Source organism: Carcharodon carcharias, chromosome 15 (assembly GCF_017639515.1).
Source record: "Carcharodon carcharias isolate sCarCar2 chromosome 15, sCarCar2.pri, whole genome shotgun sequence".
NCBI lineage: Eukaryota > Metazoa > Chordata > Chondrichthyes > Lamniformes > Lamnidae > Carcharodon > Carcharodon carcharias.
Window position 1 is genome coordinate 128,154,127 of NC_054481.1, and position 24,648 is coordinate 128,178,774.

The 24,648-nt window shown below is 39.1% G+C and overlaps 1 protein-coding gene across 2 annotated transcripts in view; it reads left to right on the plus strand.

Moving 5' to 3' along the window:
* The window catches only part of pex14 (peroxisomal biogenesis factor 14), a 195,791-nt gene that overhangs the window by 134,359 nt on the left and 36,784 nt on the right, over positions 1-24,648 (plus strand). For both annotated transcript variants that reach the window (XM_041206601.1, XM_041206602.1), the window contains 2 exons: positions 468-553; positions 13,065-13,167. In XM_041206601.1, coding sequence (XP_041062535.1) covers positions 468-553; positions 13,065-13,167 — 189 coding nt within the window. The remainder of the gene's footprint in view (positions 1-467; positions 554-13,064; positions 13,168-24,648) is intronic.

Below are 24,648 nucleotides of genomic sequence, written 5' to 3' on the forward strand. Positions count from 1 at the left end.
AGATTTCATCCAGTTTTAATCCAGAACCCAGTAGCCACAAAAGCCTGTTCTAATGTTGTGCGTTCACGCTTGTGCATGCAAATATATTGGCACTTTCACCATCCAAATGAACAGAATTAAATTGTTTGATTTTCATTGGCCAGGCAGCACATGGACAATTTGAGCTTATCAGTATTTCTACTATTAAAATTTTACATAAGCCATACATCTGGTTTCTCTCAAAGTACGGCATGCCCCAATTAAAGTGCCCAAAATGCCGAACAAACTCAAATTCAGTCTAAATGAAAACTATATTTATTCATAAAGTATTCTTACTCTGAAATGGAAGATGGTGCTGTGCAAAAAGGTTAAGACTTCAAAAAATGAATTGGATATCGTTGTGTGCAAATAGTCCTTTAAGGTCAAGTTTGCCTTTGTTTTTACTGTATCAACTGCTTATTTATGCCCTTTATGTTAATATCTTTTAGGTCCTCCTAGTTCCAGGTGGCGGGAATATGGCGCTTTGGCAATTATCATGGCTGGGATTGCATTTGGCTTTCACCAACTATACAAGGTACAGTTGTAGTTCTCCTCTACACAATTGTCAGAAAGACTTTCAAATTTAAAATAAAATGCTGTTCCTTGTCACTAGGATTTCAATATAGTATAACATATCCTTGGTCTCATTGCGCTAACACAATATTTACAGAGTCTGCTGAGGTAAGGAAAACTTTAAATTCATTGGAACATCTCTTACTGTGGCTTCCTTACCATGAGGCCTATAAGAGAGAGCAAGATCATGAGACATTGCATCATTTCCTGTGATGATGTATTCTGTTCGTTAGCATTTCACAGTTAGGATTAACTCTTACACTACACATAAAGGGTGTTTTATATCGTGTTGAGTTGAACCGTGAAATACACAAACTTTAAAACTGCAATTATATATTTTGCCTCTGCACATGGCGAGTGGTGTCTAAAGAGCACTTTGAGCTGTATAGTTTCTAAGAAGAATACCATTGGTTACAATTCTGTTGTGAACGATGGCCATGTTGGAGGTGATTAATTAAGGCTGCATTTGCATTAGGTCAGTAGCATCAGTGTGAAGTTAGGACTTGAATTAATTTGGAAGTGTATGGGAGTTCCCTGCTAGGGAATTTCATTCTACATTGTGCCAGAGTGGAGTTGAATCCTGACTCTGGTTTCATGCCATAATTGTAATGTAGGTTCTTGTTACTCTTGTAGTGTGAATGCAGCCTGACTGTAGTGCGAAAGAAGGATATTGGTTTAATTGTAGATTTTTATCCCTTGTAGTACTTGGATATGAAAGAAACTATACTAAATACATATATGACAACACTTGGTAGCCAGCTTCTATGACAGTACTTCTGAAACTTCCTTGTGCAGCTTACATGTTTTAGTTCATTTATTCACGACAGCTGACATCCTAACGTTAATATAAACCACATCAGCTGTTGAGCTGTGTACTAACTGGCTGGGTTTTATTTTTCAGCTAAGAAAGGAATGTGTACCTTGCTGATCAAAGTAGACAAGCAACGCAGAAGTACAAGCTATCAAATTTTTCATGATCCAATTTGTACTTTTAATTCTCTAGTATTTCAAAATAGGCTTTCATTGAGAAGAATAAAACTAGGTTCTCCTGACAAGATCGAGCCAGAGATGCCTTTTTCTCAGTTTTAATTATTTGTGTTTACCAAACTCTAACCCAACAGCACAGTATTTCTAATTATTTAGTAAATTATTGTAATCACAAAATGACTGGGAAAAGAAGCATGAATGCATTTTGGAACCCAACATTCCTAAAATTGAAAGATCCAACCAATAGCAGCACAGCACAAGGAGTACTTCTACTATTGGCTCATATTTAGCTCCTATTTACTTACATAATTATATTGAGTGTTTCAGTTTATGCTTCATTGGCACTGGGGTCCTCAAACTGTATTGTGTGCTTTTTTTCCCAGCTTTGTCTCAAATTCCATCATGAAAATGCACTGGAATGTTCATTATTAAATCATTGTGTTTGATTGTCAGTTATTTTAATTAGATGCTTTGGAGGTCTTAACCAGGAATTCAATATTTTCAGCCTGGATGTCTCACTAACTCAGAACTTTGAAATAATCAGGCGCAAAAATATTATAATAATGTCATAAGTTTGCTCAAGTATTGTTTTCTCTCTTTATCTCTCTGTCATCTTTGTTGTTCTTAATTTTTGCATCCTTTTTTGCCTTCTATTTTAGCCTTTTCCCCTATCTCACATGTTGGTTCACTTTCTCTGTTTCCTGTCTCTTGTTAAAACTCTTTCTAGTCTTCTCTCCAGTTCTCTCATTTTCCCTTTTTTAGTTTCCCTGTTATCCATCTCATTTTTGCTAATTTTTCATTGATGTCTTTGCAGGCACATTGTCCTGACATTCCTTCAATTTTGTTCTCATTTTCTTTTTTTTTCTAATTAAGACTTTTTCCCTCATAAAGCTTTGTGCACATGTTTGATGCAGTCTGTGTGCCTTAATTTTCATTCTCGTTGTCATCATCTCTTGCCTGACTGTCCAGTTCCCCTGGCCCACCCTGTATCTCTCTTGCATCTTTGCACTCCTGGGTCTTGTTATGTGTGTTCCTCTCCACCTCCCCACCCAACCCCACTGTCCCCTACTCTCCTGCCGCCCCTTCCCCTGCCCTACCCCTCCCCTCCCCCTCCCCTCCCCCTCCTCTCCCCCTGCCCTCCTCCTCCCCTTCCCCTGCCCTCCCCCCGCCCTCCCCTCCCCTCTCCCTCCTCCCCCTCCCCCTCCCCCCCCTTTCCCCCACTTCTCTCCCCCCCAATTCCACCCCCCCTCACCTCCTCCCCCCTTCTGTGTTTGCCGATGTTCTTTTATAAATGACAAAAGACATAGACATTCATCCTAGATAACTAGGTCAGATTATCATCTGAGTTCCACAGCTGAGAGCAAAAGTGTTCTAACCTGTTGCACGAACCAGTCCCCATATTGCCATATTTTGAAAACTAAAGTATTTATTGAGATTTATACCGCTCCCTCAGTAAAAATGTGATAGGTACTTGAGGTTGTTAATTCTGATATGACATTTTGAATGTCACCAATTTGGTATTGTTAGGCATGTGCAGTAGCTAGAACAGTTTCACAAAAAGGCGAATACAATGTCACAAAAAATGAAGTGCCAAATCAGACTAATCAGCCTGCCAGCATGATTAGCATCAATGTCATCGGTCTGCAATTGCAGCTACAGTAGACTGTATGTGTTTTCTGTACATCAGATGAGCAATTTCTTTTCACCATTTTCTACACCCAGCTGATGACAGCAGAAAGCATGGTTGGGGGTTCAGAAGAAACCTTTCAGGGATAGCCTCAAATAACGTTGTAAGGAATGTGACCTTTATCCAGAAACTTGGGGAGGATGCTAGAGGATCAGAGGTAAATTTCATGGGATGACCTGAAATAAAGGCTTAAGAAATGTGACACAAATCAAGAAACCTGGGAAAATTTAGCCAAAGATGGCAGCATCTAGAAACCTCATATGGGGGGATGTGTGTCACTACATGCTTCAAAGCCGAGTATTAACTTGCTAAAAGTGTTGTGATAGAAAAGTCAACTAGAAACAGCTGGCAAGTAGGCAATCATAGACATGCAATACAAGTGGTTGTTAATGTACACTGTGTAATGATACTTGGAACCACTCTAGTAAACCCTGTTGACTGTGACACTTTCTGGTGCTTTTGTGTCAAGAGTCACCTTTGTTTCAAAGTGCCTTGTGTTATTGTAGGCAGACCAGGTACAAACCTGTATTCACTTGGAACTGCTTAAAACTTTTTCTAACGATTTATTGTGTAATTTGTGCTGTTTGATACTAGATTGTTTTTTGAGTAGCTTTGTTATCCATTTCTGGAGTCACTTCAATTTTTATTTTGGTTGCAGTCGAGTAGTACAACAAACATCCTTGTCTTGTGACAGCATGCCCTTCATGACTGCATTAGGTATAATTGGAAACAAAGGAATCCAGCAAGACTTTTTTTTAAAGCTGATTAAGCAAAAAACAATTATTTTAAGATGTTCAGCTACTTGCTATACTGACCTGTTTTCTCCCCACTGTATTGAATGCCAAGCTTGATGCTCATTTAACCCCTCTTTTTGAGAAAAGAAAAATCCAGCTTTACTTTATAGTAAAGGGCATCTGATAATAAAGTCCATAAGAAAACAATAGATTGCACATTCTTATTATATACTGAATATTTAGGGATTATTTTCTGGTTTTCTTTTTTTAAGGTATATGGCGGTTGAGTACAATTGACTGATGTTGCATTGGGCCATGCAAAAATATATTGTGTAGAAAGACCTAACTGCATTATTCTTTGTAAATAAATGAACTAAGAGAAGGCCCCAAAGAAGCTGGTGACTGGGATTTTCCATTTCAATGCTCGGAGCGCAGACTTGGAGTTCATATCATAAAATCCTGTATCCTCACTCCATGAGTTTCCAGAATTAATGGTTGTAAATTCATGTGCTGAGGGGTTGCAGAATTCCTGATACGCACTCCTAGCCTGTACCAAGAGTATGATGCAAAAAGGTTCCAGTACTTTATGTCCTGTAATACATCTAAGCAGATGTTTACATGTAGCTTGATTTTATATAAGCAGAGTTCAGGTGGTCTTAACTTTTGCAGTGGTTTAGAGTTGCCATTAAATGTATCAAGTGCACACCAAATTAAATTGCAGCTAATTGGATTTCACTGTTTACTTTTGAAGTTGGTTGCTTCAGATGTCACTTTATTTGTACGTTGCCACGTGGAAATTATGAATGCACTTTGTGTCACATTTTCCTCATGGCACTGTTCGAGCTCGGAATGAGCAATGTCAAAATAGCCCTGCTCGTACAAAAAATGCTCATCAGATTGTAAATATAGCCATTTCTCACTCTCCAGTTGTTTTCATTAATGCTAGTTTAGCATCTTTCACATGAAGTAGAACAGTTGTAGGATTTTGTAAAATGACCAATGATCACATTGCCCATACTTAAAGCACAAAGTTCCATAATAACCATAACAGATTGTTGATCATCAAATAGATGATTATAATGAAGAGAGTGATCGTAAATTATTAGGGTCTATTACTGAATCCCAATTTAAGTAACTCAATGCCAAAATGCAACAAAAGGGACCAGTAAAATATTAAATGTTGCCCTCCTGCCAACCGCTGATGCTCCCCAAGCTGCCTTTGTGCAGAATTGTTTAGTTGAAACCAAAAAAGGCAATTTTCTGATTACTGCACTTGGTGGGGGATGTTCTTCCATGGAATATTTTTTTTGGAGGTGGGGCTGAATCAGAAGCCTGTATAGTCGCTATTCCGTTAGGCTACTTTTGCTTTTATTGGTTTGTTGCAGAGGTTTGCATTCAGTTCTTGTGTAAATGCAGATGCCTTTCATTCCTGTTGTTATTATGACTTTGTACTGGACTGACAGCACAGCTATATCTCTCTTGTTGTTTGGTTACAAGGCTATCCTTCGGTCTTCGTTTTGAATATTAAGCATTTTTGTATTTATGATCTGTGAACCTGAAGGCATCACAAGGTAACTGGTAATTGGAAAGCAGGCTGTTGCTCTATGAAAAGCTTCTCATTCACTATGATTCCAATGAGTTTGGTTGGTGTTGAGGTCTGGCGAGTTAAGGTTTTGCTGAATTACACAGAGATCTGGCAAAATTGCTATAATATCAAATGAAGCAACTAGTTCTTCACCTGGGGCTTCAGAAATATAAGATGTGTATCTGAACTATTGGCTTTTCCATGATTAAATGATTGCAGAATTTTAGGATTTTATCCTTCTCTACAACTTGATAGGTTGCAATTTAAGCTCATTTTAGAATGCTAAAGGTATAATGCATGCGTTTTGCTTCTTATCTCTCCCACAAAGTTTCTATTTAGTTGACTAGGTTAGAGCATTTGGGTTACTGTGTGCATCGCCTGTTGTCAGAACGTAGCCTGCTGTTACCCTACTTCCATGAAATGAGTACAGTTCCAATGTGGAAATCATTTCAGGTACCAGTCAAGGGATTGTCTGCCAGTCTTACTAATGTCTCAGACACTGAATCCTGTAACTTTGGTTTCCCTTGGATTGTAATCTTTACATTCTGTACATCTGTTGTGTGACAATGTTACTTTGTCATTGCTGTTGCACATGTGCAATGTAGATTTATTTTTAACTAGTTAAATATGAAAGAAAAATAAACTTCAAAGCAGCATGAGACATTACTTACCAATGAGCATGTGGGCTATGAAGGCATCGAGAAACTATTTAATAAAGCTGATGTTCCTAATGGCTGAATAGATATAAACTGCAAGATTAACGAATTGTCTACTAACATCCACTGTATTCCTTTTAACTGAAACAAATAATTTTTGCATTATTCAATATTTTTCAACTTTAGGCACCGCTTAAGTGACACCCTGTGCTGGATTTTACTAGTCCTCTAGGGTTGGGCTGGGGGTTGGGGGCCTGCAAAATGGCAAAGGAAAGTGGGGTGGATTGCCTATCGTCATACCACCTTAAAATTAGTGTCAGCTTTTGTTTGCTAATGCTCCTGGACAATGCCTTGGGATTTTCTGCGATGTGAAAACACTCTATAAATGCAAGTTGTTTTTGTTGTTGTGAGGTAAGCATTTGTTTGATCATTAGGTATTGGAACCTCTCAAACTATATAGCTGGAAAAAAATCATACCCTACTTCTGTGTAAGTGATGTCTACGTTAAACCCAAGAGGAAAAGCAGTGAAAGATGTTGCCACAAATAACAACAAATGGTTCTGAGGGTCTAACTGCACCCAAACAAAAATAAAGGATTTTTATACGTTCTTGGTTCTGCTACGAGCTGTTTCACTGCAGTGGGCCCATTGATTAAGTTACATTAAGAGTTACTTAACCTGCATTCAAAATGTTTTATTGCAGCTTATATCATAATCAGCTTTACGCTGCATAATAATGAGAAAATTTGTTCTGGATGTTTCTCCATAGAAACAAAGTATGGAAAGCAAATAATAAAATTTAAAAGTGCCATTAATAGTTTGTTGCAGATGCTTCCACTTCAAGATGATCTGCTTCATTTGATCTGATAGCCTGGATTTCAAACCAAGTAAAAATAGAAGCTACATGTGCTGCAGCTTTACACTTTTTCATGTGTGGAGTTGTACTTGAAAGGGTGCAGAATTATGTTCCTGATGCACCCAGTGCTATCACAAAAGATCCCAGACTAGAATGCGTGGATAGTGATGACCTCAACCAAGAGCCTCCCTTGTTGCATCAGTGTGACGTCTAAATGTCCCATTTTTGATCCTCATGACCTTTCACACAGTCAGTGGCACTAAACTTATTCAACTTGTTAAGTTTGTACAAAGATAAGATTCCCGTGATGTTGGTATCTTGGGACCATCCCGTTCTGCCCTCCTTGAATCATACCTGCTTTTGGCACTCTATATGTAAACCGTAAGCAAAATAACTAAAACCAATTTAAAAACCTGGGAGAAATTAGTGGGTGAGATTAGCCGACATTTGGTTTCCAGTGAAATGCGACTAATGTCCTTCAGTGGTTAGAGTGCTTGGTGCAAAGCAAAAATGTCTTACTGAATAAGTTCTAATTATATGAACCACCTGCCCCTCAGCTGTGCCTGTTAGTGTATTTCCCTGTTGCTCTTATGTTCAACATTGTGTCCTGGCAACCTAATGTATCATATTCTGTATACTGCTCTTTGACCTCCTCATTCAGTGGGCATCAAACCTCTATCCAGGCAACTGACATACCTTTGTGCTGCACCTATTGCTCTTCACTCCTTGCTCTCACGGCAAGAGTCAGGGAATGCTAATGGGAAGTATATGTATTCTAGCCTTCCTTGCGATGTGAAACCAGCCTGATCCCTCCAATGAGAATAGACTCCTGCGGGTAATTCAGGCATGGAGTGGAAGTTAAGTGAGTGACAAAGACCAGAAGGACCCTTGTTCATCCAGTCCTCAGTGGAAAAGGTTGTGAGGGCAGAAAATTGAAACAGGCAGTACAATTTGATGCGTTTCAGGACAGAGAAGGAACTGATGATTAAAATGAGGAAGAGGTAAGCTTAGTTGGTTTAAGCCCAAAGAAATAGATATGGGTCTAATGGCCTTTTTCCTTTTTCTAAATTATTTTTTGAAATAATCATGTAAGCAACAGCACCATTATCATTATCTGTTATTTTCCCAATGAACTGATAATTCAAAAGATACTTACAGGTCCTCTGTTATGCAACAAACCAAAGTCACTGTAACAGGGAGCCATGATTCAATCAGGAAGAGGATCAAAACTAGCAGTTTATTGGGTTTCTTCCACTCATTACTCGCTGTGGTTTGTTAGGGATTGGATAATTATTTTCCAGTGCTGACAAAATTAGTGCACCCTCAACAGTACCCCATCAGTGTTCACTCATCCAACCAGAACAGCTTCCCTACTACAAGAATATAATTATTTTCCATCTTGTTGAGAGACTGGCAATTTGTGTTGAATTATAGTTGGTGATGTTTGTGCCCAATGTGGTCCTTTATTAATATTGTGTGCAACCATTTCACATGGAGCATTTGCAACTCCCATTAGTTGTGCTGAATTCAAACCCAAGATCAGGATGGCAAAGGCTAATATGAAAATCCATTGTTGTGCTTAAACTGTTTATTCACCAATCTTCTGTTATATACAGCTTACTGAACACTGACTAATGTAACATTAATCTTAGGAATAAGGAGAAAGCAGTTTGGTGAAATTGGCAAATCCCCTTACTAAAATTACAAAGGAGAAACAAAACATGGACAAAAGCCAATAGCGCAGGGCAGCTCCAAGGTTGAAGACAGTAAAGGAGAAGACTAAGTAAATCAGGTAGTAATGATTTAGATTAATTGGGATTAGTTGGTGCAAAATTCTAAATTGGTGAAAAGTAGAAACCCATTTGAGGTGAAAGCAGATAATGAGGGCAAGAACATCGCAAGACTAAAAGACTGACAATGGGGCAATCGAAGAGATTTTACCTGTTGGATTTGGAAGGTATATGAAGAAATTATCTTTGAAAAAATGTTAAAAGATTTTCATTTTTCCAACAAAGGAGGTGATGGATAACAAGGATTAGTGGTTTAGCCATGGAAATGTGAGAGGACTGGAGGTTTGCTAATGGCATGAATGTGAACCTTAAGTTATCAAATGACTGTTTTCCCCTCACTGAATTATTGAGTACCTTAATTTGCTGCGGACATACTGTAAGAAATTACCATTTTTCAGATGGTTGAAGAATTTATAAGGACTTTGCAGAAAGTATTTCTTTAAATATTTAACCTCAATGCTGATTCTTGTTTTGTGAAAGAAGACTGACTGAGCTCCCATGACGTAATTTGTAAATGGGATGGAGCTTGATTTGGGTGCTTAAGATATTGGATTGGGGCTGTGTTTAATCTGGCCTGCCCATTAAAAGGCATTGTTCAGCAATATCCCTGAAGGTTTATCCCAAAGCTAACTGTTCAAGAAATATTATAGATTGACGTGTGCTTGTAACTCCTAGATTTTAACACTTAATACTTAGTGTGATGTGTGACAGATGTACACACCAGACATAAGAGTTTTTAATACAGGCTAGTGGATGTCCTGTGGTTTTACTCATTGAGAATTAACTTTGTTTTATAATAATAGGAGTATTACACCATGTAGTGCAAATAGTTTATCAGGGACCACTGATTTACAGTGATTGGATACGTCAAATTCCATTTTTATTGACTGGTATCCTGAGATTTTTACTGGCGTTTTGAAGACCCAATTCACTGACTTTGTTCATTCTTCCATAAAAACTGCAAACCAGTGGCCTTGATTATTATTATTTATCCCTCTACCTGTGTTATTTAATTTTTTTTGCCATTTTAAAGCTATAGCAAGATGGTGCAGAGGCCACGTTTGAGGTAGATGGTGTTTAGCAGCAGTTGTGGGCTAGGGTGGTGTTCGTGGCTTTGATAGCGCCAAGGGAAGAGTGTCGTACAATTTGCTAAAACTATGGTGGGATCTTGAGATTTGGCAGCATGGGGTTGTGTGAGAGATCATAGGTTTAGCAGCACAGGAAGAGAGTTTTCATCTTAACTTCTTCATCCAAGTTGCATTAGAATCATTTTCAGAAGCACATTAACTGAAATGCTGCTATATAAAAATATGCAATTTGGCTTTCCACTAATAACTTGTTTTGGTATTAAAGATTAAAGCAATTTCAGGTGTGTGGTGACCAGATAATTTGCTTTAGTAAGGCAGGGATAAATATTGGCAAGGACAGGTGCACAAACAGCACTCTTCCGTTTGATAAAAACAAAAAAACTGCGGATGCTGGAAATCCAAAACAAAAACAGAATTACCTGGAAAAACTCAGCAGGTCTGGCAGCATCGGCGGAGAAGAAAAGAGTTGATGTTTCGAGCCCTCATGACCCTTCGACAGAACTTCTGTTTGAAATGGTCTTGCCCCTTTTCTGTGTTTTATCCTCAATCTCTCTCCTATAGACACACAGACACCCTGTTACTTTTTAAAAAACATTCTGCTAGTTTAATTTGAGATTTGGCCTATAACTTCAAATAATTGCATACAGTACATGTGTAGTGCGAGATCTACCATTGCAGAAAAATATCAAGAACGAGCTGAAGCTGAGATCTTCAAGTTAAGAACAACAATGAAAGCACTAAAGCATATAAGAATGCTAAGTTATTGTGAAATATGAAATGTTTAATGGTATTATTCAAGCATTCTTTTTACTCTAGTTGGTTGGATGGGATGAAGGTGGGGAATGTTAGGAAATTTTTTTTTTGGAGAAGTGGTTTGAGCAATTTGATCAGCTCACCTCTCTCTGCTAAGGAATGTGCACGTGACCAAATTACACAATTGCTCAATCTGATTCAATGTTAATGAATTTGCTTCCCAGCCAACTTGCAGGAAGAAATTCTGTTGAGCTCAGCCAAGTTAGCTGGAAGAATTTGAATATCAGTTAATTCATTCTGCAAGACTTTGAATATAAGAAACTTGTACCCAAGAAAGAGAAAGATCTTGCCTTTCACTGTCTCAGGACTTCCCAGTGCACTTTACAGCCAATTAAGTACTTTTTGAAACATAGTTAATCTTGGGAAAGACAGCAACCAATTTCCACAGAGCAGGTCCCACATACAGCAGTGAGAAAATAAATTCTAGATTGCTTTGGAATAACCAGTTGATCTGTTTTAGTGATGTTGATTGAAGGATAAACGTTGTACCAGACACCAGGAGAAACTCCCCTGTTGTTGTTCAGATAGTACCACCAATCTTTTACACTCGCCTGATAAGGCAGACAGGGTTTAATGTCTTGTCCTAAAGATGGCACATCCAACAGTGCAGCACTTCCTCAGTAATGCACTGAAGTGTTGGTCTGGATTATGTGCTCAAGTCTCTGGAGTTGGGATTAAGCCCATGAGCTCTGACTCAGAAGCGCTGCCTTTCCTGAAACGTCACAAGGAAGTTCAACAAAACTGTGCATACTGATTTTATAATAGATTATAGACAGATACGTAGGTAGTCAAAGTCATGTGCAACGTGGAAAACTTTGCATTGTGGCAAGAAATCATATCTTTTGGAGGTTTAACTTGACACCATAGAGGTGTACAGCACTGAAGGAGGCCCAATGTGTCTGTGCTGGAGCAATCCAAATAATCCCGTTGCCCTACTCTCTTTCCTGGCCTTGTATCTTCCTCTGCTGTAACAGATCTGATTTTGGAAGCATGTAATTATAAGTTCTGAGACAGAGTGCTAACTCAGTGTGGAACAAAGAGGGAAGACATGACGTGGTCATGCAGCACCAAACTGTAATAGAAACCTTTCTTTGTAAAGGAATGTGGTGATGATGAGAAGTTATGAAGTATATGAGCGAGAATTTACCAAATCCATTAAATGATGTATTTCAGTCCTTTTGTTTAAGTTGCTTATGGGATTTGCAGGTTACGTCGGTAGTTAGGAAGGCAAATGCAATGTTGGCATTTATTTTGAGAGGACTAGAATATAAAAGCAGGGATGTGATGCTGAGGCTTTAAAAGGCTCTGGTCAGACCACATTTAGACTATTGTGAGCAATTTTGGGCCCCGTATCTCAGGAAGGATGTGCTGGCCCTGGAGAGGGTCCAGAGGAGGTTCACGAGAAAAGAATGAAAGGCTTTACATTTGAGGAACGTTTGAGGACTCTGGGTCTATACTTGATGGAGTTTAGAAGGATGAGGGGGGATCTGATTGAAAATTACAGAATACTGAAAGGCCTGGATAGAGTGGATGTGGGGAAGATGTTTCCATTAGTAGGAGAGACTAGGACCCGAGGGCACAGCCTCAGAGTAAAGGGAAGACCTTTTAGAACAGAGATGAGGAGAAACTTCTTTAGCCAGAGTGGTGAATCTCTGGAATTCATTGCCACAGAAGGCTGTGGAGGCCAGGTCATTGAGTGTATTTAAGACCGAGATAGATAGGTTCTTGATTGGTAAGGGGATCAAAGGTTATGGGGAGAAGTCGGGAGAATGGGATTGAGAAACTTATCAGCCATGATTGAATGGCGGAGCAGACTCGATGGGCCGAATGGCCTAATTTCTGCATCTATGTCTTATGGTCTTATGATATGGGTGTCCCTGGCAAGGCCAGCATTTATTTCCCACCCTTAATTGCCCTCGAGAAGGTGGTGATGAGCCACCTTGAACTTTTGCAGCCCATGTGGTGTAGGTATACCCACAATGCTGTTAAAGAGACAGCATTCCAGGATTTGACCCAGTGACATTGAAGGAATGGCAATATACTTCCACTGTGTCTTGGAGGCGAACTTGCAGGTGGTGGTGTTCCCATGTGCCTGCTGCCCTTGACCTTCTAGCTGGTAGAGGAGTTTAGAAGGTGCTGTTGTAGGAGCCTTGATGAGTTGCTGCAGTGCATCTTGTAGACGGTATACACGCAGCCACGGTGTGCTGATGCTGAAGGAAGTGAATGCACTAAATATTTTCTTTGTTAATCTTTTTTGAATTTTTTTTTGTTCTTCCAGAGATATATTCTGCCTCTTCTAGTGGCCAGCAAAGAAGATAAGAAGCATCTGCAGAGAATTGAGTCGGGTGTTACTGAACTAAGTGGGACCATAACACAGACAGGTGAAGATTAATGCTTTCATAAATTTACTGTTAAATTTCCTGTTTTTAATTCTGTAAGGGGAATTCAGTTTTCTGGAATGTAAATCTTCCGTAATTAAAAGATGAAGCTTCTGTAATTTTTCTTTCCTATGAAACTGCTTGTTTACTGTCAGCGGTTTCAATTATATTTTAATGAAAAGCTTTTGACCCTAACATCTTAATGAGATTTGACAACCTGAATTGTGTGTCTCTCCTATGCAGTACGTGCTCATAACTGGTGTTATTCTTGAAATAGCCAAATTATTATGCATATGTAAGGTTTAATGTGTGGTTCTTATCTCCAACAATACTCTATTTCACAATAAACTTTTTTTAAGGAGCATGAACTTTAGTTTTGAGAGCTGTAGGAAATAATGATTGTATAACTGGAATTGCCCTTGATATCAAATGAACAAGTTTGTCCAGAAAATCAAATGTGTCGATATATTCAGTTTTTTTTACATGTTTAGCATCCTAAACAGTTGGGAATGGGGAATTGTTCTTGCCAATTAGCTTTCCAGATTGGATTGGTGAGTGTAAAAACAAAGCAGCTCCCCGGTCTGCTTTGTTTGTCATTACAATGTTGAGCCAAAAATAGATTTCTTGAGTTTTTCCAGCTACGTTTGAAGGCTTGTGTAGCATTTTGCTAAGAGTTAACATTAGCCCTGGTGTATTTTAAATCATCTTGCTTGAAATGCGGGTTGAGCAAAAACTTGATATTTGCTTGATATGAGTGTTTTATTTTGGGTTTTTTAAAGCAACTGTGCTGCACAAGTTGTAAGCCTTCCTCCCTGCATCGGGCAAGTTGACTGTCCCTTGGTAAATAACTTTTGATTTCCTTCTTTATGTACAGGCCATATGGAGGTCTAAGATATAGATGTTTTAATATTGAGGGCAAACATTTTATGGAGTTAGAACTATCTAATTAATTGACCAGAGTTTTAAAATGACTTTACCTAAACTGGCCACTGTTCTTCAAGGAGCTGTAACGATAGCTTTGATCAAGTGTGTTGTTTTCATAGTTTCATGAGAATTGTCTTTGAAACTATAACTTCTCAATTGACCAGTCTCTCTGGTTTCAGTGAGAAGTAGCTTTTTTTAATTCATGGGATGTGGGCATCACTGGGCCATCATTCAGAGGGCGTTTTTAAGAGTCAACCACATTGTTGTGGATCTGGAGTCACATGTAGGCCAGTCCAGGTAAGAATGGCAGATTTCCTTCCTTAAAGGACATTAGTGAACCAGATGGGATTTTATGACAATCAGCAATGTTTTCATGGTCATCATTAGACTTTTAATTCCAGATTTTTATTGAATTCAAATTTCACCATCTGCCGTGGTGGGATTCGAACCCAGGCCCCAGAGCATTACACTGGGTCTCTGGAGTCAGTGGTCCAGTGACAATACCACTATGCCACTGCCTCCCGATTGTTGTAGCAAGCCCAATGTTTTAACAAATAGAGGACTTGGGAACTTCTTGGTTTTCTTGGTAACTTCTTGGTTTTCCTTCCTGTTCTCCAGTTGATTCTTGTTTGAGTACCAGATCTAAGGGCACTGACAAAAGCTGCCTGATATTTTGCCCAAAAAGCTATTCTTCATGTGGCCTGGCAGTGTGTCAGCAGGCCATTTGACTTTGGAGGGAAGAACAACTAAGCCCAATCCTGTTCTCATCTGATTGTCAAATGTAAAATCATTCAGCAAACCTTACCAGGAGTGAGAACCCCAGCTAACTTTTATTGTTTCCCCCTTCCCTAGCGCACAGACCACAAAAGGCAACCTAAACATCCTATCAGTATCTGAATACCAGTTGCAAAGTCGAACATAAACCTGCGCACGTTTTCTGCCTTTTTAAAATATGTAAAATGGTGCCTGTAACACAAGAATATGCAGGACATTTTGAGGGCTTTCGATGCAAGTTCTGCATTTTTGGGCAGAATGACCTGTTTCTGTGCTGTATATCTGTGTTCCTTGAACTATTGAAATGTTCTAATGCAGTTGAACAAAGGCAATATTTATGTCTAATGATGTTGCCTGCATTTATGGAAGTGCTAAGAGTACAAAAAATATTTTCAGGAGCTTGTTGATGAGTTATCTAATGCTTTCCCTTAAAAAAAAAACTGCTGGGAAACTGTCAAAGTGGAAAGGATTTATATCTGTGGAAATTGTGACCAAGTGTTGTATTGATATGCCACCTTGATTCACTCCAAAAGGGCAAACAATCAGTTATGATATGGTTACTCTTCAAGACTGCATTGGCAAATAAAAATGTGCTAGAGGTAATGGGAACCGAAGCGGAAAGCCCGATTGCTAGTCTCTGTGGAGAGAGGAGAAATCATTCTTGAGTCAGTCATAGATATACGGAGATTATGAGAATGGCAGAGTGAAACTAGATTATTTCTGACCTGAACTCAAACACAAGTAACTTGAAATTGAGTTCTGCCTAATGCTAAATTGCTTATTTTTCTTATTTTTCATGGTACAGGAAGCGACAGGGAATAGATATATAGCACTAGAAAGATATATTGTTTGTTTCCTTTATCTTTAAGACAATTTGCAATTTTACAATCAGCCTTGTCACACTAAAGTGTTTTCATAGTTTGCCTTTCGTAAATACAGGAGAAAACATGTGGCAGCCCAGTATCCAGTAGACACAAGAGGCCTATGTTCACATCCCTTAGGTGACACTTGTTTAACTAGATATTGGGTAGTAAAAATGTACTCAAGATCGCAAGATAGCTATGGATGAAGGGAAGGCCATTCAACTCACCTTGTCTCATATATCCAAAGAGATCTTGACATAAGGTCACAGTAATTTCTAGTTGCATTTGTCTCCACTATCTGAAAGTTTATTCCAGATGTTGAGGACCCTGTGTACTAGGAAAAATTTACTGTGATTTGTTGAAAGTATCAACCTATATTTCTCCTAGGTCTACTCTCATGGGACTGAGAGGTAATAGAGTCCAAACATATCTTGTGCAATCCCATGAAATTTGTAATGGTTAATTTTATTCATGTACATTCTTGCGTATTTGAGAAAGGGTATCAATTGTGTTAAGCTGGTGGCTTTCAGATACATTGTGCTAGTTAGAAGTTATAGAGCACTGCAAATTACAACTGATTAGCATAGAGCATGAATGAATAAACTAATTCAATGTCCAATCACTAACAGATAAACTGAGATACATTTTTTGACAATGAAACTCAAATAGAGCAATTAATTGTATTGATTTCCAAAACGCTGGGCAGGGTGTGGGGGTAAAGAAAAATGTAGCTTTATTTATATAGTAACATCAGTTAAGCTCCTGAGGGCCAGTTGGTGAAGGAGGAGATCAGAAGTCAATCTTTACTGTTATGAACCTGGACCAAACCCCAAATGTTTGGTAAGATCCAGTTAAGGACCAGTAAATTTTTATTTAAAGTAGACAAAGTTTGATATTCAAGACACTAGCTAAGAAAATAAAGCCACAAGATCCTACGGGTTTTGAACAAACAAAATTAAATTTTACTGTACAAGGTCAGAAAGATAAAAGCAATTTACAAGCAATTTTCAGAGTTCTGAAGAAGAGTTGTACGGACTCGAAATGTTAACTCTGTTTCTCTCTCCACAGATGCTGCGAATCCTGAGTTTTTCCAGCATTTTTTGATTTTATTACAAATGGATAATTCCTAACATTACAACCTACCACCAGTGTCAATAAATGTCTCTCTATGTGTGTTCAAGTAATTGTCCGTTGAACTGAATTGCCTGTATACCCTTGATTTATACAATTAACAATCACATTCTTTGCAAAATCTATTTTGTTTGGAACCAGGTGAAGAAGGTATATTTGCATAGTTTTTCAAATAATCAGTTACTGTATTTTGCCTGTACGTGAGTGAAAGGATTAGCTTTTTTGAATACAAGTAGAAAGAGTGCTATAGTGGCCCTTATATTTTTAAATTTAGAGATCAGACTGAAGAAACAAGCTCTCTTTTGAGGTAAAACAAGAAGCAGTGTTTATGTAAAAACTGGGAGATTGTGAAGATGGGGGTGAAGACTGAAGAGTGGATTCACTGTTTGTTAAAGGAGCTTCACAGCTTAGAGATCCTGAGAGAGAATAAGCTGGAGACAGTGAAATGAGTTTTTACATGAACATGTAGAGGATGTATGGAGGGCGAGTGGCGTGTAAAATGGCATATTTAAAACTTAGGCACAGCAAGAGGAACGTTCAGAGGATCAGTGACTAATGTAGTATCAAGTACATCTGTCAGCCACATATTTGGTTCAGTTGATGCTTAGCTGGGCCTTGAGGTATATTGTACCTTGGAAGGTAGTGACAGTCCAAGATGTGCATTGGGTAACTGTACAGTAACAGTATTCACCTAACCCCTTAGCTGAAAGATTCTGCATAAGTTGAATAAACAATAGAGTTGAGAAAGAAATGTAAAAATGTAAGATTTGATGTGATATTGTCCTTATTTAACTAACTTTTTAAAATCCTATTTTTTAAAATCTCTGGTAATATTAGTTCCTATCCTTCCCAGAGTGCTATTACCAATGAGAGTGACAAACTCTTAAGATTTGTAATTCACACCCATTTCCAGTCCATTTTGCACACTCCCCCAGCAGGATGTGAAGCTAATAGGATCCTAATGGAATCTCAACAGAATTAGATCACCTCATCAGCACGGTTCAGTTAGAAAATGGTGAACTCAACACTGAAGAACTAGATTCAGATCATTGGATTGTTGGTGCCAAATTCAATTTATGCTTATGAGCGAATAAAGAAGACCTGTGCAGATTTGAGAAATATCAGGGCAAATCACTGTAATCTGATCATCTCACTAGAGAAGAGGCAAAAAATTGAAACGTTGATATGCAGCCCTAATGACTGAAAACTGAGTTTGAGATGTATCTCTAGTATGATATATCAACAAGGGCAGTATAGGAATTGCTGAATAAATCCTGGAACACCATAAAATGTTTAAACCATGCTCTTTAATTTAATTTATAGAATGCCAAATGAATCGAATAAAACTTAACTACAGTTAAAAATAGTGCAAATGTACCTAATAGCTGACACTTCCAGATCAGTAAACATACCAGGTGAAGAAATCTTCCGGGTAAAAAATTGGTACCACCAAGTCTTAAGAGCAACTCTTATGATGACCCCTAAGAAAAGTCTGAAAAATGAAAATCAAGATGATAAAATTTAATTATTATTTGACTGCATATGTATGTTTCCAAGCTGTTAGATGCAAACTGTCCTACATTAACCAAGTGACAATAACATCGATATTAAGAACTGGTGTTCAAAAACAAACCATTGAATTGTTAAACGTGGCAACATTTTTTTTTAACTTAATTTGTTCACAGGATGTGGGCATCGCTGGCTGAGCCAGCATTTGATGCCCATTCCTAATTGCACTTGAGAAAGTGGTTGTGAGCCAGCGCCTTGAACCGCTGCAGCCCATGTGGTGTGGGAAGGGAGTTCCAGGATTTTGACCCAGTAACAGTGATGGAAGGATGGTGTGTGCCTTGAAGAGGAACTTGCAGGTGGTGTGTTCTCATGTGTCTGTTGCCCTGGCCCTTCTAGGTGGTAGATCATGGGGTTGGAAGGTGCTGTCTAAGGAACCTTGGTGAGTTGCTTCAGTGCATCTTGTAGATGGTGTACACTCCTGCCACTGTGCGATGGTGGTGGAGGGAGTGAATGTTGAAGGTAGTGGATGGGGCGCCAATCAAGCGGGCTGCTTTCTCCTGGATTGTGTCGAACTTCTTGTGTTCTTGGAGCTGTGTTGAGGAGTATTCCATCACACTCCTGACTTGTGCCTTGAACTTCTATTCAAGAAACCCATTCAAAGCTTTTAAATCTCAAGTGGCTAATCTCTTATAAAAACAATTCAGATTCCACATCAAGGACAGCTAATCCTGTAATATCCTCTTTAAACTGTCAATCAAACCGTGAACTCCGAACTTCCTACTGAGATAATTTCAGCTTTTGAAGCTCAACCAAGCACTCATAATGACATAATAACAGCCCTTGGGGAAATGTAAACAAAGAACTCTATTGAAACTACAAGACCAGCTGAAAATGTTTTTCTAAGCTACACCAGATGGCCTGTAAATCAAAGGAGCTCAGTAGAAGGGTTTTTTTAAACTCTTCATTGACAGTTTCAGCTTATTTTTTTCATGTTTAAAGAGCAGGATTTTTTTTTAAAACTTCAGTTCATAATACTTGAACAAACTTAGCATTTGCATCTATTCCATCAATTCATGATTCCCATTCTGTGGGTTAAGGCACTTTCAACAACCAAACTGGGGTCTGTTTGAACTCAGTGCTAAGTTCAAATTACCTTGCTGACTTCAGGTTTCCCTTGTGTGATTCACGCCCTGGCCCTTCCCTGTGCTGGCATAAATTGGATCTGTCGGAAATGGGAGCAAAACCTTTACATTTGGCTTCCTTCCGCCATTTTTAAAGGTCCGAAGGATCTTCCCAACGTCGTGGAAGTGCAGCCCCATGTGACAGATTAATAGCTGTGTTCATAATATTGGATTAAAACAAACTGAAGCAAAACAAGGAGAATCTTTATTTGTCAGCCAGCCTTTGGGCTTACACATGCCTTTAGGCTTGTGGTTCATCTTAGAACAATCAGAAATTTTAACATTAAACATCTGAGTCAATTGGATTTCACTTCACAGTTGCCATCCTTAAAAATAACCTGGAAAACCCCATAACAGCTTCTGAAACTCAGGCGGGTGCATTAATAAAAAGGACTTAATGATGAGTCAAAAAAAGTACAGACTCATGACAAATGTTTCTCCTGATCAAATTTGGTGCACTGTGGCAGTCATTAGGAATGCCTGTGACCTTGAATAGATGATTGGAACTCTTGGAAATTATGTAACGTATCATTAATCTTTTGTCTTTTTTTAGAAATGAAATTAAATTCAGTATTGCTGAAATTCAAAATAGATCTTATAACCACTATTAGTCAATACTACAAATCCTATTGGTTCAGTGTTAAGAATACAGGGACAATGGTGCAAGATTCAGGCTCAAATGTGGACATTTAAATCATATTTTTAAAGAGAGGCAATTAACTGTCGTAAGAATTCATACGAGCTCTTTGTCCATGTGTAATAATAACCATTAGTAGAATTGGTAAGAAATAATGACTTCAATATGCTGGATGTATTTGCAAGCATGAAAAAAACAATTTCCCAAATTTTATTTATTTTCCCAAATTCATGTGTAAAGTTGGCCAAGATAGATGTATGTCGGGAACATAGAAACTAGGAGCAGGAGTAGGCCATTCGGCCCTTCGATCCTGCTCCGCCTTTCATTATGATCATGGCTGATCATCCAACTCAATAGCCTGCTCCCGCTTTCTCCCCATATCCTTTGACCCCTTTTGCCCCAAGAGCTATATCTAACTCCTTCTTGAAAACATACAATGTTTTGGCCTCAACTACTTTCTGTGGTAGCGAATTCCACAGGCTCACCACTCTCTGGGTGAAGAAATTTCTCCTCATCTCTGTCCTAAATGGTCCATCCCACATCTTCGGACTGTAACCCCTGGTTCTGGACTCCCCCACCATCAGGAACATCCTTCCTCTGTCTACCCTGTCTAGTCCTGTTAGAATTTTAGAGGTTTCTATGAGTTCCCCCCTCATCCTTCTGAACTCCAGCGAATATAATCCTAACTGACTCAATCTCCCCTCATTTGTCAGTTCCGCCATCCCAGGAATGTGTCTGGTAAACCTTCGCTGCACTCCCTCTATAGCAAGAATATCCTTCCTCAGATAAGGAGACCAAAACTGTTCCAGGTGTGGTCTCACCAAGGCCCTGTATAATTGCAGCAAGACATCCCTGCTGCTGTACTCGAATCCTCTGGCTATGAGGGCCAACAAATCATTTGCCTTCTTTACCGCCTGCTGCATGCTTACCTTCAGTGACTGGTGTACGAGGACACTCAGGTCTCGTTGCACATTCCCCACTCTCAATTTATAGCCATTCAGATAATAATCTGCTTTCCTGTCTTTGCTACCAAAGTGGATAACCTCACATTTATCCACATTATACTGCATCTGCCATGCACTTGCCCACTCACTCAGCTTGTCCAAATTACACTGAAGCATCTCTGCATCATCCTCACAGCTCACTCTCCCACCCAGCCTTGTGTCATCTGCAAATTTGGAGATATTACATTTAGTTCCCTCATCTAAATCATTAATATATAGTGTGAATAGCTGGGGTCCCAGCACCGATCCCTGTGGTACCAGCACCGATCCCTGTGGTACCCCACTAGTCATTGCCTGCCATTCAGAAAAAGACCCGTTTATTCCTTCTCTTTGTTTCCTGTTTGCCAACTAGTTTTCTATCCATCTCAATACTCTACCCCCAATTCCATGCACTTTAATTTTACACGCCAATCTCTATGTGGGACTTTGTCAAAAGCCTTCTGAAAGTCCAAATAAACCACATCCACTGGCTCCCCCTCATCAACTCTACTAGTTACATCCTCGAAAAATCCCAGTAGATTTGTCAAGCATGATTTCCCTTTCATAAACCCATGCTGACTCTGTCCGATTCTGCCACTGTTTTCCAAGTGCTCAGCTATTAAATCTTTTATAATGGACTCTAGAATTTTCCTCACTACTGACGTCAAGCTGACTGGTCTATAATTCCCTGTTTTCTCTCTCCCTCCCTTTTTAAATAATGGGGTTACATTAGCTACCCTCCAATCTGTAGGAACTATTCCAGAGTCTATAGAATCTCAGAAGATGACCACCAATGCATCCACTATTTCTAGGGCCATTTCCTTAAGTACTCTGGGATGTAGATGATCAGGCCCTGGGGATTTATCGGCCTTCAAACCCATCAATTTCTCCAACGCCATTTCCCTACTAATACTGATTTCTTTTAGTTTCTCCCTCTCAGTAAACCCTGTGTTCCCCAACATTTCTGGTACATTCTGGGCCTTGTTATAGCAATCTAGTTATTTTAGAAATGATCTGCTGTACTGTTCAGGATAGCGAAGCCTTGCACTTGAGACGAAAAATATGAGAACAATCCCCAGTGCAGCATACTCCATACTATTCTACCTTTTGTACATTTTTATATATCATTTTCACTTATGTATACACTTATGATCATATTCTCATATAATAAATGCAAGTACGTTCAGTTCCCGTTAAAAAGGCACTGCAGTCAAAATCTTTGCAAAGCTTTCAGTAGGAAAAGCAACAGTCTACCTGCTGAAACTGATTCATCTTGAAAGTTTTCCTTAGCAAGACAGCATGCTGCTTGAAGTGAAACATAATTATTGTTACTTCTGCCACTTCAGTCTCACTCTGCCAGGCAAACTAAAATTGCCGAGAGAAATAGTTTGTTCTAGGGTTATTGTGACAGCTTTCTAAAGAAACATCTGAAGACTTGTCTGAGTTAGTACAGATTATTAATTGATATTACCTACACTGTTACTTCAATATGAAGAACACTGATGTAGCTTCAAGTCACGAGTGAATGGGAGAGTTGAGCTTTGGTGAGTGTTACGATCCCCGTAGAGACCGATAACTTTTAAAAAGATGCTTAAATTCCCAGCGACTGACTGGAAGGATCACACAACAAGATTTTCTTTTTTAAGACTTTTACTGCATTAAACAAGCTAAAAGCAAGTTTGCCTAAATGCTATTCAGTAGGCAACTTATAATCTAAACTAAAGAGTAATTCCCCATTTAACTTTTAAAGCGACTGAATATCCTCCTCCATGGTTATACTTTACTCTGCCCCTAAGGTGGACACCTCATTTGCCAGGAACGAGTCCAAAGCTATCCTCAGCTCCCATTGGCTTGCTTTCTTATTCCTTTTCCAGCCAGATAACTGCTAATCCCCAAAGTGACTTTCATGGTAATGTTTCCCCTGGAGGTCCCTTCCTCTAGTTTCTCTCTCTCTCCGATCTCTTTCACTCACAAGCACACTCACACTTGCTCACTCTCTCTCTCTCTCTCTCTCTCTCTCTCTTTCTCTCGCTTTCTCCTCTCTACCTTTCTCGCCCTCTCCCTCTCTCATTGGCCCTCCCTTTCTCGCGCCCTCCCGTTCTCGCTCATTCTGACCTGTCTGTCAGGCAGCCAACCCTACAACGACTTCTGTTGCACCGTCAAACGGACTTGAAACGCTAACTGTGTTCCTCTCCGCAGATGCTGTCAGACCTGCTGAGTTTTTCCAGATATTTTTATTTTTGTCCTACAATGGCTTCCTATGGACTCTTCCCCCCTCAAAGCCCATCTCCATGGCAACATGAATCACATGGGCCTTGCATCAAGTAGAAACGCTAATTAGCTATCCTTCAAAGCTCCAACTGCATTCTAGATTGTGAGACATGGAGAAAACAGTCTTTTCACCGTCAACACAACTGTTCTGGTCTTTGTTTACAGGTGTGAATATCTCGCACCTTCTTCCCAGTAAGACAACCTGGGCCCCCCTTTAACCTTTGCCAATCGAGCCAGCCAGGCTTCTTGCCCAGCAGAATTCAGGACAGGTCCTGTGGCTTGCCCTCATTCCTTCATTTACTCTAAATTAAAGAGACAGCCCCCAAAACATAATCTTACAAACTTCATATCTGTAACATAAGGAATGTGCTGCTTATTTGCTTCAATGCAGCAGTTTTATATGAAAAATCATAATTGTTTTCTTTTTTTTTTATTCATAAACATCCAATTGCTGACTATGAATCAATTTCAAAACTCTCCTTCAATTAGACTACAAAACTGGAATGTTCCGTGAACATCAAAATAGATTCCATTAGTATTCGTTATCAGGGGGTTCACGTGTTTAGATCTGATGCACATTTCAGCTGCGATAGTCTACTGTATTTTGTTCATATGTCAGTGTTTTCTTTTGTGGGGCTATTGAGTAGGATATTATCCTTTACAGGAACAGTTATTTTCATTCAGACAAATATAGTAATTTTGTGTACTATGATAAGTAAAAGACAATAGGACTAATGTGTAAGAAGGCTCAATAGAAGTACAGCAGTGGGGTGGCACCTATAATGAACTGCCAGGACTGGGCCTTGTAAATTCCCTGTCTCTACCCACCACACACTCCTCTCTCGTAGGACAAACCTTGACTGAGGTTTCGAAATTAATAAATGTGTGTTTTTCAACTCTCTATCTATGGTTCCACCATGGCATACATGGCCATATTTTGAAGGACGACAGAACTCGGGGATTTTTTAGACGTTTATATGGTGAAGGTTGGTGCTGAAGGGGAATGACTTAATTGCCCATTGCATTCTCTTTCACTATAAAGCAGGGTCGGATGGGTATGGCCTAATCGTGTGATAGGTGTCAAACCCTTGACAGGTAATTGAATATTTTTTAAAAGTCAATTGTACAACTGCAGCATTATAATTAGAGCATGTGACTTCTGTGAGTTTTAAATGAATGTTTTAAAATTAAGGTTGCTGATTGAGACAACC